Source organism: Gekko japonicus, unplaced genomic scaffold, assembly GCF_001447785.1.
Source record: "Gekko japonicus isolate JY-2015 unplaced genomic scaffold, Gekko_japonicus_V1.1 scaffold840, whole genome shotgun sequence".
Lineage (NCBI taxonomy): Eukaryota > Metazoa > Chordata > Lepidosauria > Squamata > Gekkonidae > Gekko > Gekko japonicus.
The window spans coordinates 201,728-215,189 of NW_015170298.1; the positions used below are offsets into that span (position 1 = coordinate 201,728).

At 41.5% G+C, this 13,462-nt stretch overlaps 1 protein-coding gene across 2 annotated transcripts in view; it reads left to right on the plus strand.

The window, feature by feature from the left end:
• The window catches only part of XPNPEP1 (X-prolyl aminopeptidase (aminopeptidase P) 1, soluble), a 44,192-nt gene extending 31,417 nt beyond the window's left edge, over positions 1-12,775 (plus strand). The window contains exons 15-22 of one of the 2 annotated variants that reach the window (XM_015417933.1): positions 421-498; positions 1,752-1,823; positions 4,822-4,882; positions 7,011-7,080; positions 8,025-8,198; positions 9,821-9,897; positions 10,814-10,917; positions 11,627-12,775. In XM_015417933.1, the coding sequence (XP_015273419.1) occupies positions 421-498; positions 1,752-1,823; positions 4,822-4,882; positions 7,011-7,080; positions 8,025-8,198; positions 9,821-9,897; positions 10,814-10,917; positions 11,627-11,750 (760 nt within the window). In that variant the 3' untranslated portion in view covers positions 11,751-12,775. Of the gene's footprint in view, positions 1-420; positions 499-1,751; positions 1,824-4,821; positions 4,883-7,010; positions 7,081-8,024; positions 8,199-9,820; positions 9,898-10,813; positions 10,986-11,626 lie in introns of those variants that run through there. The other variant, XM_015417932.1, reaches the window with a different exon arrangement.
• The last annotated feature ends 687 nt before the right edge of the window (positions 12,776-13,462 follow it).

The window sequence follows — 13,462 nt, forward strand, 5'->3', positions numbered from 1 at the left end:
TAGTCCAGTCTCTGTTCCCTGATCATCCCTATCACAGCCTACCAAATTGTAGTTAGTACTGAGTTCTTGGACAGAACAAGGGACTCTGAGTGCTAGCCCAGGAGTCTTGTTCATGTAGTTATTAGTAATAGACATCGGGTCGGCAGTCTTACCATGCTAAATCACGAATGAGGTTCTGTTTATGATTAAACCTATGTTGAATCACAGCAGCAACAGATGTATGAGCTCTGTAGCCTCAGCCTTTAAACATTCAAGGACAGGATGCCTCTTTCTGCAGGTTTCAAAGCAAACCTTTCCCCAGCTGGGATCCATCGTCCTTGGTTGGGAATGGGAGGAAAGTCCAGCATGGCCTCAAGCAAGAGTTAGGTTGCTAGAAGACTTCTATGATTGTACCTTGTTCATGAAATCTCTTTCTTGCAGCCAGCAGGAGAACTTTGTCGACTTGAGCTTTGCTACCATTTCAAGTACCGGCCCAAATGGTGCTATCATACACTACAAGTAAGAGTGACAGAATCCTTGTGTTTCAGTACACCCCAGTCAGGAGCGTTACTCCTACCAACTTTAATAAATAATATTCTTGCCATCAGTTTGATGGTGGGAGTTAGCATCCAAGGCAAAGCTAGTGAAAGGTGAGGCAATAGCGAGAATCTGCTATCAATGTTTACGGAGATAGTCCCTATAAGACGCTTGGTTGAGTCAATAACCAATCCAAATTGTAAGGAGAAATGGATTTTATTATGGAGAAGTAATAATTTGGATATTTAGACTTAAATCAAGGATTGCAAGCATACAGGGAGATATAAAAAGGAGACAGCAGACAAATAGAGAGGATGGATCAGGATGATACTATACCTATGCTGTAGTGGTGTTGAGGTCCAGAGATTGTAGGGAGGAGATGCGTGGACCTGACCAGCGAGACCGGTGGGGAGGGGGCTGAGTTACATTCAGGGGTGTTGGCTTTGTGTGCGTCCAGCCCAATCACACCATGCCTGCGAGGGACGAAATATATTTATACCCCAAAATGTATCCTGAAGGTATGCTAAAGTGTGGTGGCAAGTTTCACAATGAATTGATGAGATCCCCATTATGGAACAATAGTGTGATCTGGTGTTTCCCAGGTGCTAGACAATGGAGGTGATGTTTCTTAATGTGAGGCAGGATGAACCTGAATGGGTGGCCATTCACTACACATGAACAGTTAACGTTAATGTTTACCTTGATGTGTCTGCAGAGATTTGTCCATTCTAGTCCTTATGGATTGAGCTAACGGGGGGGGGGGGGGGGGGGGTTTTTGCAAGGCAAGGAGGATGTTCTGAGAGTGCAGCTTGAAGTGAGGTTTTCTTAAAAGTCATTGTTTAAGCCAAGACTGGCTTTATGATGGCACTGTAAAATTTGTTTTGGGGTGTCCCTCTCTCGGGAAAGACCACCCTGGGTACAGGGCACAAGAGGTCTGTTACAGAAGGGTCTTGCGATTCGGCATGGTGCTGCCTCTGCTGCTTAGTTTAAATTAGGAAAAATTCATTCCCTTGAGCTGCTTTCTTAGATGCAACAGAATCCTGAGTAAATGGTGCTAGTGGGTATTCTCACATGATTTAGTGCATGGAAATTACTAAAGATACGTGTCCAGATATAGTATTTCATTTAATTCCATAATTTAAGAAGTAACTTGCAATTATGTCTGTTTTCACTTGTCAGTTTGAATGAAAAGGTGGTAATGTTTTGAGGCAAATAACTTTTATTTCATGGAATAGGCCAACTCCTGAGACAAACAGGACTTTATCCATGAACGAGATCTACCTCCTGGATTCTGGTGCCCAGTACAAGTAAGTGGGAGATCACATTTGTGATTTACTTCATGTCAGTAGACAAGGTAAATTCATCCCCCTTCTCAGATATGTACTAGCTATGGTGAAACATACAAATAACCTTGGATATGTTCCAGCATGGAGAAACAAGATTATTAAGGCAAAACTAGATGTGTACTGTGTGGAGTACCCAGTGGACCAAATAGCAGCTTCCTGGGGCTGCTTCAGGACAGAAAAATGTTGAGTGTATGTGAAGGGGCTGAAATCCTCTCTTGCATCCACTTGATCCAAGTAGGTCCTCCACGTACTTGAATAGTTATGGTGAGCTACATACTCACACACCTTACAGAACACGTCTGGTTTGGTTTTGAATGGTCAGTCACAATGATTTTTCCCTGTTTCTCCCCCACCCAAGATAATTTGCCTTTATTTTACATTCAGTGCCATTTTTACTTACTGGTGATGAGGATATTTGACTGGACTCTTGGGGATGGGGTACAGTCTCCTTGTTAGCTTGTCAGTGGGTACTTCATAGTCGGTGTACAGCAGGAACTGAAGAAGGTCCTGGCAAAGCCAAGACCATCAGTGAATAATACAAACCCGCTTACCTCTGGAACCATTAGGTATGTCAGAGTACAGCAATGATCTGTCCTGATTGGGGCAATGGAATAATATTATTTGCTGACCTAATTCTATCCTTAACAAGTAGAATCCCTCAAACTTGTTAGAGTCATCTGGCATGTTCCAAATCAAGGAAATGTATAAGGGACTTCTAGATTACATTTATTTTCACTGAAATAAGCCGCAGTTCTGCTTACTTAACAGAGTTAGATTCTGCTGTCCTCTTAGTCCTCCAGTAAACTTTGAGACTTGTCAGAATTAGCCTGCCTACCTGACTCTCAACTTTATTAGCGTGAGAGTTTTTCAGAGTTGTCTCAGTCCCTGAAGTTTGTATAGATATATTAACTTTTTGGGGAAATTGCTTACGATTCATTTGTTTAAATGAATGGTTACAGGTAGACTAAAAGCCTTTTGTTCAGTCGGGGACACATAGGAGACCTGATTTACCCTTTGAGAGAGAACTGTCTCTTTAGAGTTTGGCGTTTCTGTTAGCCAGCATTTGTAATGGGCCTCTGAACAGGAACTATGTGAACATTCTTTGATAAGGCTTTTACAAAGAGATCTTTCTTCCCAGACAGTCTAATTATCATCTCCCTCTATGTCACAATGAGAAGCAGCCAATTGAATGAAATGAGTTAGGCATCCATGACATTGTCCCAACTGTGGAGGGACAGCAGGGCTGAATTAGGTGACACTACAAAATTAATTCTGATGCATTTGATGTCATGTACTACTGGAGGCTTTTTACAGGAAGGACTTTGGGCATATAACCCATTCGGGAAATTCTCATGCTCTTGCTTGGGTCTGCTTTGTGTTAGTGGAGCATGTGGACACCTTCCAAGAGATCCTAGTCTTTTTATTATTATTTTTTTCAGAAGCATGAAGTAATTGTGGAGATTTCCAAAGATCTTGTAGTTTATTTGGATGTTTGAATAAAGGTGCCCTGACCTGTTCTACTGTAGAGTTGGGAAAAGCTTCCTGGCTCATCAAATTTAGCCTGTTATCTAGGCAGAAATCATACCAGTCGTGTGCAAACTAGATAGGCTAGATGTCCTCAAAAGGAGATAAAAATAGATAAATCTGATTTAGCTGGTTAAAATGGTATATACTTTGTGATGGTTAAGAAAGTTTTGCATGAAGAAAAGCTTAATTTTTTGGCCTGTGTGAACCATCCATGCTTTAGTTTGTTCTCCTTAGAGGGGGTGGAATAGGGGTCATGCAGGGGAACTGAAGTTCCCTTCCCAGTGAATAGTGCCTGTCCATCATGTGGCTTCTTCAGCTTCACCACGCTTGTCTTTGCAGATTTTGGGCTGAATTCTGTGTAGCTTGTACAGTATTACAGAATTCACAAAGCCCTAGTTTTGTTAGACTAAGAGAATTAACTTCGCTCATTATGGTTGGCTTAACATAGAAATTCATTCTTGGTGCCAAATTATTTATCTTTTTCTGAAAGATGAGGTCCCAACACATTGGGTCCAGTACAAAGACCCACGTTCGTGTAGCCACTGAGCCAGCAAAGAGCTGAAGGTTATTGAGCACAGTCCTTCACACTTTCCTCTGAAACAACAGATTGCAAATAGCCATCCAGACTGGAATGTTCCACCTGCTGAGAGCAGGAGGAGCAAGGGACACCTGTGTCAGAGAAGCCAGAGGGATGCAGAATGGAATAGAAGCTTTTCCTCTGAAGTGCAGTTACTGATTCTGTCTCCCACTTTGGTGGCCTTTACAGCCTCTGAAGACTTACTAGAGTGTACATTTACTAAAGTAGGTCAGGTGTAGAAGCAGAGTCAGGCTTTTGAGAGTTCTAAAAATGTGAATATTAGTTAGTAGAAATATTATTAATATTTAGTAATTTCTGTTATCCTACCCTTCTGCTATGGAAAAGGAACTGATGCCCAGTATCACAACAGATGCTCAGCACTTCAGGAGATTTTGTGAATACTACAAGACCAGCAGTGAACTTTTAATAGAGTCTTATTTGTTCCATAACACAAATAAATTCATTATTTCCTGCTTTCATGAGTCTTAAAAATAAAGATTCCCTTGCTCGAAAGCCAGTCGAATCCGACTCTAGGGTTGTGGTGCTCATCTCCGTTTCAAAGCCGAAGAGCCAGCGCTGTCCGAAGACGTTTCCGTGGTCATGTGGCCGGCATGACTAAACACCAAGGCGCACGGAACGCTGTTACCTTCCCACTGAAGTGGTACCTATTTATCTACTTGCAATTTCTTGCTTTCGAACTTCTAGGTTGGCAGGAGCTGGAACGAGAGACGGGAGCTCACTCTGTCATGCGGCGCACTCGGGTCTCGTTATGAATAGCTATCATATTAAATCCCCCCCCCCCTCGATATTTCTGACTGTTCTCTGTTGTTAATATTTTGCTTTCTTTTATGGAAGGGATGGAACCACAGATGTGACAAGGACTATGCATTTTGGCACCCCATCAACTTATGAAAAGGTAATGCAAGAATTCTGTTTTCTTTGCTAACTAGACATCCTGTTGTTGCTTTGCAGAGGTAGGCTTTTGAAATAATTATGATAGGCAAGTCTTTTTGCAGATCGCAGTTATTATACGGGACTGACTGACTAACAGAATTAACTCCACTAGTTATGGTTGGCTTAACATAGAAACCCCATAAACACCAAGCTTCCTCTTCAGAACTACAGAGACCATTGTGTCTATCAGCCCCTGAGCACCAGAAGTATTCATCTGTTATTACCAGCTACTGCTTTCAAATGATTACGGCACTTTTATACGTATTCAGTTTTATATAGGGATGTCACACAAACTGTACCTCTTACATTTTTTTTGTTTGCTTTTAAAAAAATATTTTATTAGTCTATAGTACAATAAACAACAATGGGATTTGGTATAAATATGACCAACACAAAATTACATGTAATGAAACACTGCAACATACTGAGAAGGAACAGCAAATTTAGAAGTGTCATTATTGAAAACATATTCTAAAAAAGGAGACCATTTTGTGCATAAAGTAGATTTTGAACATGAACTATTAGTAGAGGAAGCCACTGCATCAGAAAGTTTGTCCATGATGTAAAAGTCCCAGATTTTTAAACACCAAGAGGAAAGAAGAAGTTTGTTGGTAGATTTCCAGCTACTCGCAATAACCACCTTAGCAGCTATTAGCAGAGTCGAAATAAGGTCTTGGCTACATTTGGGTATATGGGGGGCATTCCATAAATCAAGTAATATTAGTTCAGGTTGCAGTGGTATCGAGTGCCCAGTTATATTTTTAATGGCCTTTTGACTTCACTTAATTTTTTTCTTTATCTCTGTGTGTGACATCTTCCTACTGAGGTTACACCTATGCATCCAATGAAGTGTGCTATCCATGGCATTAAAATCTGTTAGTCTTTAAAAGGTGCTCTGAGACCCCTTTTTTATTTTTGCTGCCACACATCAATGTAGCTACCCCCTCCCCCCCATCCCTGGCTGAATTTGTCACGAGGCCGAGGAGTGTGTCTCACTCATGAACCAAGGCTGTTTCAGTTTCCTCTCCTGATCTGCCTAATTATTATGGATGCCAGCCTCACGAGGAGACATGTCTGCAGCTCCTTGGAGGAGGACGAAAATGTGAGAGATTGTTGTCAACCTAAGAAAATGGTGTTCTAAGACTCTGGGGAAACAGCCGTCTGGCTTCCTTCTCGCCATTTCATCCTGCTGCAGCTGCTTTTTCCAGGCTTGGCCTTTGACTTCTTCATGGGGTGGCTGAAAAGGCATGTTGGGGCTGCTAAATGCTAATAGCGGCCTTCTGGTTTCAGTGGCTATGCTTGCATCTGACTAGTATGGTTATACTGTAGCCAAATCAACAAGTCTGTGATAGCATGATGTCTGACAGGACTGTTCCTTATTGTAATGTCTTGCAGACTTCATAGAATGATTCATTCCTGTTATTTCTGGCAAAATAGCTTTGTAGTTACTCCCCTTTAAATTTTGGTCTGCCTCGACTTGAAGATCTTCTCAAAGAAACGGGCATAAAATTTTTAGTTTTAAAATATTCCTTTGATGATAAATTCAGTCTGAAGTTGTCTGAAATTCTGTACTGAGAATGCAACTTGAGGTAACTTTTTTTTGTTTAAATGGTCCCTCTCATCCTGTTTTTGACTAGAGGAAAAACTAGCTGTTAAACACAAAAAGTCTCTTTTCACTAAGCTGTCTTTTCTGTTGCAGTTTCCATTTGCTGCCCATTCCAGTTGTAGGAATGTACAAGACTTAGTTGTAGTCCATGCACAAGACTTAGACCTTGCTATAAGTTGCTTCCCCCCCCCCCCCCAATTCTTCAGGGAGATGTGCTAATGCACTGCTTGCCTGTACCATCAAAACAGGCTGCAAATTCAAATAATCTGGTGGAATTCAGTAGCCCAGAATTCAGTATCAACTTAATAGACAGGTTAGAAGATGACTTTTGCCTAAAGAGACAGGGCAGGATATAAATATTTAAATAAAGGACGACAGTATTAAATATGTTTTGTGGTGGAGTCCAAATACTGCTGCATATTATCAGTGCTCATCTCTGCTCAGGTTGTTTTTGTTTCTAAATGGTGTTCTGTTTTCCTTGCAGGAATGTTTCACATATGTGTTGAAGGGTCACATTGCTGTCAGTGCCGCCATATTTCCCAATGGAACCAAAGGTTTGTTCCTCCTCTTCATCTGAGATGATTGTCCAGAAGTAATGGTTTCACAGCCTCACCTCTCCACTTACCTTCTAGGCTGCTGGTGATCACGGTTGGGCAAAAACTTTTGGGTGTTGGCTCTGAGCATTCTGCAGGTCATGTCTCTTCTTTGCAAGGTGCATGCTAAAGTTTCTTCCATAGCTTCACTGAGCAAGAAGGAGCATGAAAACTTCCTCACATCACAGAAATGTGTTCGAGGATCATCTGTGGACAGTTGATAGAAGAAGAAAAAGAGCCAGAGGGGAGAAATAATGGCTACTTGGCTCTACTAGCCCAATAGTCTTAAGAATACCATGTAAAACCCTGGCCCTTACCTGGATAGCCCAGGCAAGCCTGATCTTGTCAACTCTCGGAAGCTAAGCAGGGCTGACCCTGGCAAGTATTTGGATGGGAGACCGCCAAAGAATGCCAGTGAGGGGAGGCAGAGGCAGGTTATCAAACTACTTTTCTGAATATCCTCCATTCCCCAGTAGGAGTCACCAGAGGTCGCCATGACTTCCAGGCACGGGCACACACACACACACACATGCACAAATGCAAAAATATATATAAAGAGAGAGAGAAAACCATTTAAAATCCCAGTACTCCATGATGTATGAACAATGTACCCAATGTTTGAGTATATGAAAGAGGGACCTTGGGATAGCAATCAACAGGGGATTTCAGTTTTAATTTCCTAGGATCACTGCAGTCCCTTTTATAACCTGTAACAAAGCAAGCACAAAGCAAAGGGCAAATCCTAAGAAGAGTTACATAGATTTAGAAGGGTGTTACCGTTTTGGACTTCATGGTTGGTCTCTTTCTCATTATTTCGCAGTCTTAATGTGGTGCACTAAGATATGAAGACTTTCTGTCAAGGCCACTAATGTATATTGTACCTGTCTTCTTCCTGTGACTTGTAGGTCACCTCCTGGACTCCTTTGCCCGGTCTGCACTGTGGGATCAAGGCTTAGATTATCTGCATGGCACAGGACATGGAGTTGGTGCATTTCTAAATGTTCATGAAGGCCCATGTGGTATTAGCTACAAGACCTTTGCTGATGAGCCTCTGGAAGCTGGGATGATTGTGTCTGATGGTATTTATTCCTGTTGATTGGATTCTGGTTGGATAAGGGAAGTTGTATTAGTAAGATAAGTGAACTAGTGTCAAGACCATCTGGGCCATGGCCTTCTGTCTCTTTGACTTCCCTGGTGTTAAAAGGTCAGACATTGTATTCCTCTTAGCTCCCTGGTTTTTTTCAGTGAGAAAAAGAATCCTAATGGTATTTCGAGTTTCTATAAAATTTGATTTCATACCAGCAATGATACATAGTATTGGTTTACAGTTTTCAAATGTTCAAAGCACTTCATGTACATTATCTGAATATTCTTACAACAAGCCTGTAAGTGAATGCCATATTGAAGGTTTGGGAGTGGGGCATTGTTGGATTTGGTTAGCAGAGCAATGATGCACAGCAGAAAAACTCTTGTGTGTGAGAGAACAAAGTTTCCCGCAAAAGGACCACCCCCTGTGTTATGTGCCAAACCGCATGTTGCATCCTCAATTGATCAGCCAATAGACATTCCCCAGCTCATCTTAATTAGGAATGACGCCTCCCCTTCTCTGGTGGGAAAACCATGTCTAACATCTAATTGGTTATAAGCTAACTAACATTAGTGTGCATAAACAACAGGTTAATTCTTTCATGACTGAAACTGACACTTGCATAACCTAACAGGTGAGCATACCCTAAGTGTTGGGTGTCATTTCTTGTCCACTGTGTGATTTTAGTCCTGCCCTTCCTGCTATTAAAATGTCTTTAGCAGTTGCTATCCAGCAGTACTCTTATGACAGCATTTAACGACATTGAAAGCCAGGGTAGTGCAGTGGTTAGAGTGTGGGATTAGGATCTGGGTTTGAATCCTCACTTCGAAATAGAAGCTTGCTGGGTGACCTTGGGCCAATCACATACTCTCAGTCTAACATAACACAGGGTTGTGAGGATACAGTGAAGTAGAGCAGAACGTTGTAAGCCACACTGTCTCCACATTGGAGAGAAGAGTGGGGGTATAAATTAAGTAAGCCCCCCCCCCAAGTATACTTTTTTACTAATATTGGAACTTTTATACCAGATCTCTTTTAAGATGCTGCATCTGTGACTAAGCCATAATTTGAAATTCTTGCCACATTCCTCTATGAATGGAAGAAGAAGAGAAGAGATTGGGTTTATACCCCGCCCTTCACTACGCAAAGGAGTTTCAGAGCGGCTTACAAACTCCTTTCCCTTCCCCTCCCCACAACAGCCACCCTGTGAGGTAGGTGGGGCTGAGAGAGCTCTGACAGAAACTGCTCTTTTTCAAGAACAGTGCTTATCAGAACTATGGCTTGCCCAAGGTCATCCAGAAGCTGCAAGTGAAGGAGTGGGGAATCAAACCCGGTTCTCCCAGATTAGAGTCCGCACACTTAACCACTACACTACACCAAAATACACCAAAGGAGTATGCGAATTAGGCTAAAATGTGAACAGTGCCACCCCATGTAGAGTTGCATGTACCCTTCTAAGTCAAGTTAATGGTTTGTAGCACTTCCTTAGGATGGCACTGGACGTTTCCTTACCTTTTTGAACTGCAGAGTTTTAAGGCTGTTAAGCAGTAGAGTTAGAGTTCATTATGCCAAGTGTCTCTGGAAGTGTTTCTTAATGACTTTCTGTCTCTACAGAACCTGGTTATTATGAGGATGGTTCTTTTGGCATCCGAATAGAAAATGTGGTTCTTGTTGTTCCTTCCAAAACAAAGGTGAGTGGTTCCTGCCCAGAAGAGCAGTGTCACCTTGCTGTGCCATGCATTTCAAAAAGTTCATTAAAAGCAGCAGAATGGAAGAAATGCAGACTTCTTAGCTGCAGGCCTAGGAGGCTTTCTGGCCTTGGGCAAAACAACCTGTCTTTCCCTCATCTAGGACAAGTGGGTTGTTTTACTTAATCCATGTAAATAAGAGCGTTCTTAATAGTGTGCAAGATAGTTCAGTTGCATATAAACAATTCCCCATGTCACAAAATATTATAAGGACTACCAGGTATTTTTTTCTTATTTTTAAAAATACACTCCTGTTGTATGTGTGCTTTGAAATCCTCATTTGGGAGATGGGCTTCCCAGCTTCAGATTGGTTCAAAATGTTTGCCTTGTTTTGAAGGGGGCCTCGTGTCCTCCCCTTTAATATGTCTGCTGACACTTCTCTGCTGCTTATTCTCTTTCTGTCAAGTGATTGGTGCCATTTAAGGTATTCTTTTTACAACATTTTCATGTTCTTCATTCTCTCCTAGTGAATTGCTGCTGCAAACTATGATATAAGAAGTAATCTTTTGCATAGGCTTACCTCATTATGAAAATGTTATCCATGAAGTGAGTGAAAACTTAAAAGTTGACTGAAAATATGCTTTTACATTTGGTGTAATATTGTTTGGATGCTGGCGTGTCATAAAACCTCTAATCTGCCTCCCGTCACATGGATTTAAGCAGCAGAGAAGTTTACAGTGGTGGGGAGAGCAGTTCTAAGTTCTGTTCTGTGTGCAGCGAACAGTTCTCCTTTCTGTTGACTTGAAGGGAATTACTATAGTGAGGGACTAATCACTTGTCTGTATTTCTTGGTGAAATCTGTGGAATCTGTAGAGAGAAGTTAACCTTTTCCACTGACCGGGCTGCTTCTCCCCCACAGTACAACTTCAGCAACAGAGGCAGTTTAACTTTTGAACCTTTGACCCTGGTTCCAATCCAGACCAAAATGATACACACTCATTTGCTGACCCCTAAAGAGGTAAGTGAGATGATTTTCAGTGTACTGTGTGATAGTGAGTCTTGAGTGAATTCAAATCTAGAGTGCACATTTTTTCCTCCCCACTCACCTTCATGCAGAGCAGGTCAGAATGATGACACCTGTCCGAGTATTTGTTTAATGCCAAGCCTTTGTCTGTAAAAAAAAAAAAAAAAAAGCACCCAAAAACTCTTGGCAGGAAGGTTGTCCAAATAGGAATTGGAGGTGAGATGGGAGAAATTTTGTGCTGAGGCACACAGACTCTACATACCTGTAACATTTTGTAGTGCTAAGGAATGTCAGTATATATGTTTAAGTTATAGCTGTTGATTTGTTCATGGGCCGTTTTTCAGAGATGCAATGAATCTGCAGGTAAACAGCACCGTTACTGATACTTTTTTCAAAATGTGAATCTCTTTGCAGCTAAAGATATGTGAATCATCTAACTAATGTGGCCAGCTTGTATTTAGTTTTGTTTTTTGTTGAGCACTGTTCTTGTCTGGTAAGCCTGTTTGCAAAAGGCTGATGACCAACAGACAGTCATGGCCAAAAACAGTGGAATCCACTTGCTCTTGAGCATCCGCAGCTGGCATCTATTGACATCTTTATAGAAGGTCACTGTAAGATGCCGAATGCCCCTTTCCTCTTCAAGATCAAGATGTATTATCCTCCACCCTTCCCTGATAAACATTATCTTTCCTTCCCCCCCCCCCCCCTCTGGGTGAATGACTACCACAAAAAATGCAGAGAGGCGATTGGGGCAGAACTCGAACGACAAGGACGACATGAAGCTCTCCAGTGGCTTATTAGGGAAACAGAACCAATCTCCAAAACTCACTAACAGCAGTGTTCTTTTTCATTCCTCTTTTTCTAAAAAAATGAATTCTTTTTAAAAATTGTGAACATGGAAATAGTTCAATTTTACAATGCTCTGGGTGGTGCCACCATGCCTTGGGCTAGGAGGAAAAATGTACTGCTTTCATAATAATAAGAAAATATTGGAGAGAGCAGGCCGTGCATGTGCAAAGGGGACTTGTTTTCTGGAGGCTTTTCTTCTCTCATATTCCTTTTTCTTGGTACGGAACAGAAATAAAACCAGAGCTATGAAACCTACATCTTTATAGAAAGAATAGGTCAACGAGATACAACACAAAACTTGCACTGGATTCGTATCTACTGGGTTTCATTTTCCATTCTATCTTCAAGCCCCTGCAGTTGACAAAAAGTCTTGGGAGATGAGAATGCACCTTGGGGTAATTCTGTTATCTGTAATACTTTGCATAGAATGAGAACGTTATTATCCATTTGTATTAGCTCCAGGCTTTCTGAGAACCAGTGTTCATCACAATAACAATGCGTGAAAAGGTTTCTAAGCCTAGCTTTATTGTATTCCCATTTTTAAAAATAAAAATAGAACAAAAGGCAAGTCCATACATGTAAGTTCTGAAGAGTGAATGCAGTACCCCAGTCAAGAGCTTCATTATCAGTTACATATAATCTGAACTCATGGTGACTGTCAGTGGATGGACTTGATAAGTTCAGTTGTATGATATTGAGCAACTGTCCACAGAGTGTCATACCTGCATACGTGGACCAGCATGGATTAACAAAATGTGTAGATCACTTCCTGGGTCTCCGTGCATCAACTGTTAATACCTGTATTGTATGAAGTGTACCTCGTCTCATATTGCATTTTGGAGAACCCCACCCCCAAAGTGTGCTTGAAACTGTCAAAGCTGTGGATTTCCTAATATGTGTATTCAGGTGTCAGGAAAGGATAATATGTGAAGCGGCTATGAATGAATGAAACTTTTAAACAGCTAAGGCTGTATCTTTGCTTCGCCTACAGTAAATAAACAGATACAAGTGCCAATAAACATTTTCTTTCTTTACTGCTCTGCTTAACACTACAATATCTGTGATGAGGGGAAAAACCTTCCAAGCCCCTGTAATTGGAGTAAGTCATAGGTTTCTATACAGTCTGGCTGTAAAATTGGAGGGGTACAGGGACAAGAACTTGTTAATGTGTCTGTTACACAGGGTGCTGTGTAGTAGCCTATTTCTTGTGAGCCTAAGGGAATTCAAATCACTGAATGCACAGCTGTAACCTTGAAGTCTTATCTAGCACGGAACCACTCACGTATAGCAGCAGAGCTACACATACGTATTTTATACAGTGACCCCTAATTTACGTGCAAGCTTGGAAAGGGGCCTAGAAAAGAGGTTCCTACCAACATCCATCAGTTTATTTAAAACATTTCAAGTCTGCCTGTCCACCTGAATAGGGTCCCCAAGGCAGCAAATGGACTTTTTCAAATAGTTTCTTCATAATAAGGCTTTTGCATAGCTGTCTGCTGCTGAACTCTGTGTTTGCCTGTTTGGGGATAAAGAACTCAACCCTGCACCCCGTTTCCTTTGGTTAATAATCCAGCATGCGTATAATGAGTGCTAGAAGTACTACTGCTGTCCCTGGATCGGACCATATGACTTCTAATTATTTTGCCATGTTAGAAAGTAATAGAATTACTGTTGAATTAGTGTCATTGTTTCCAG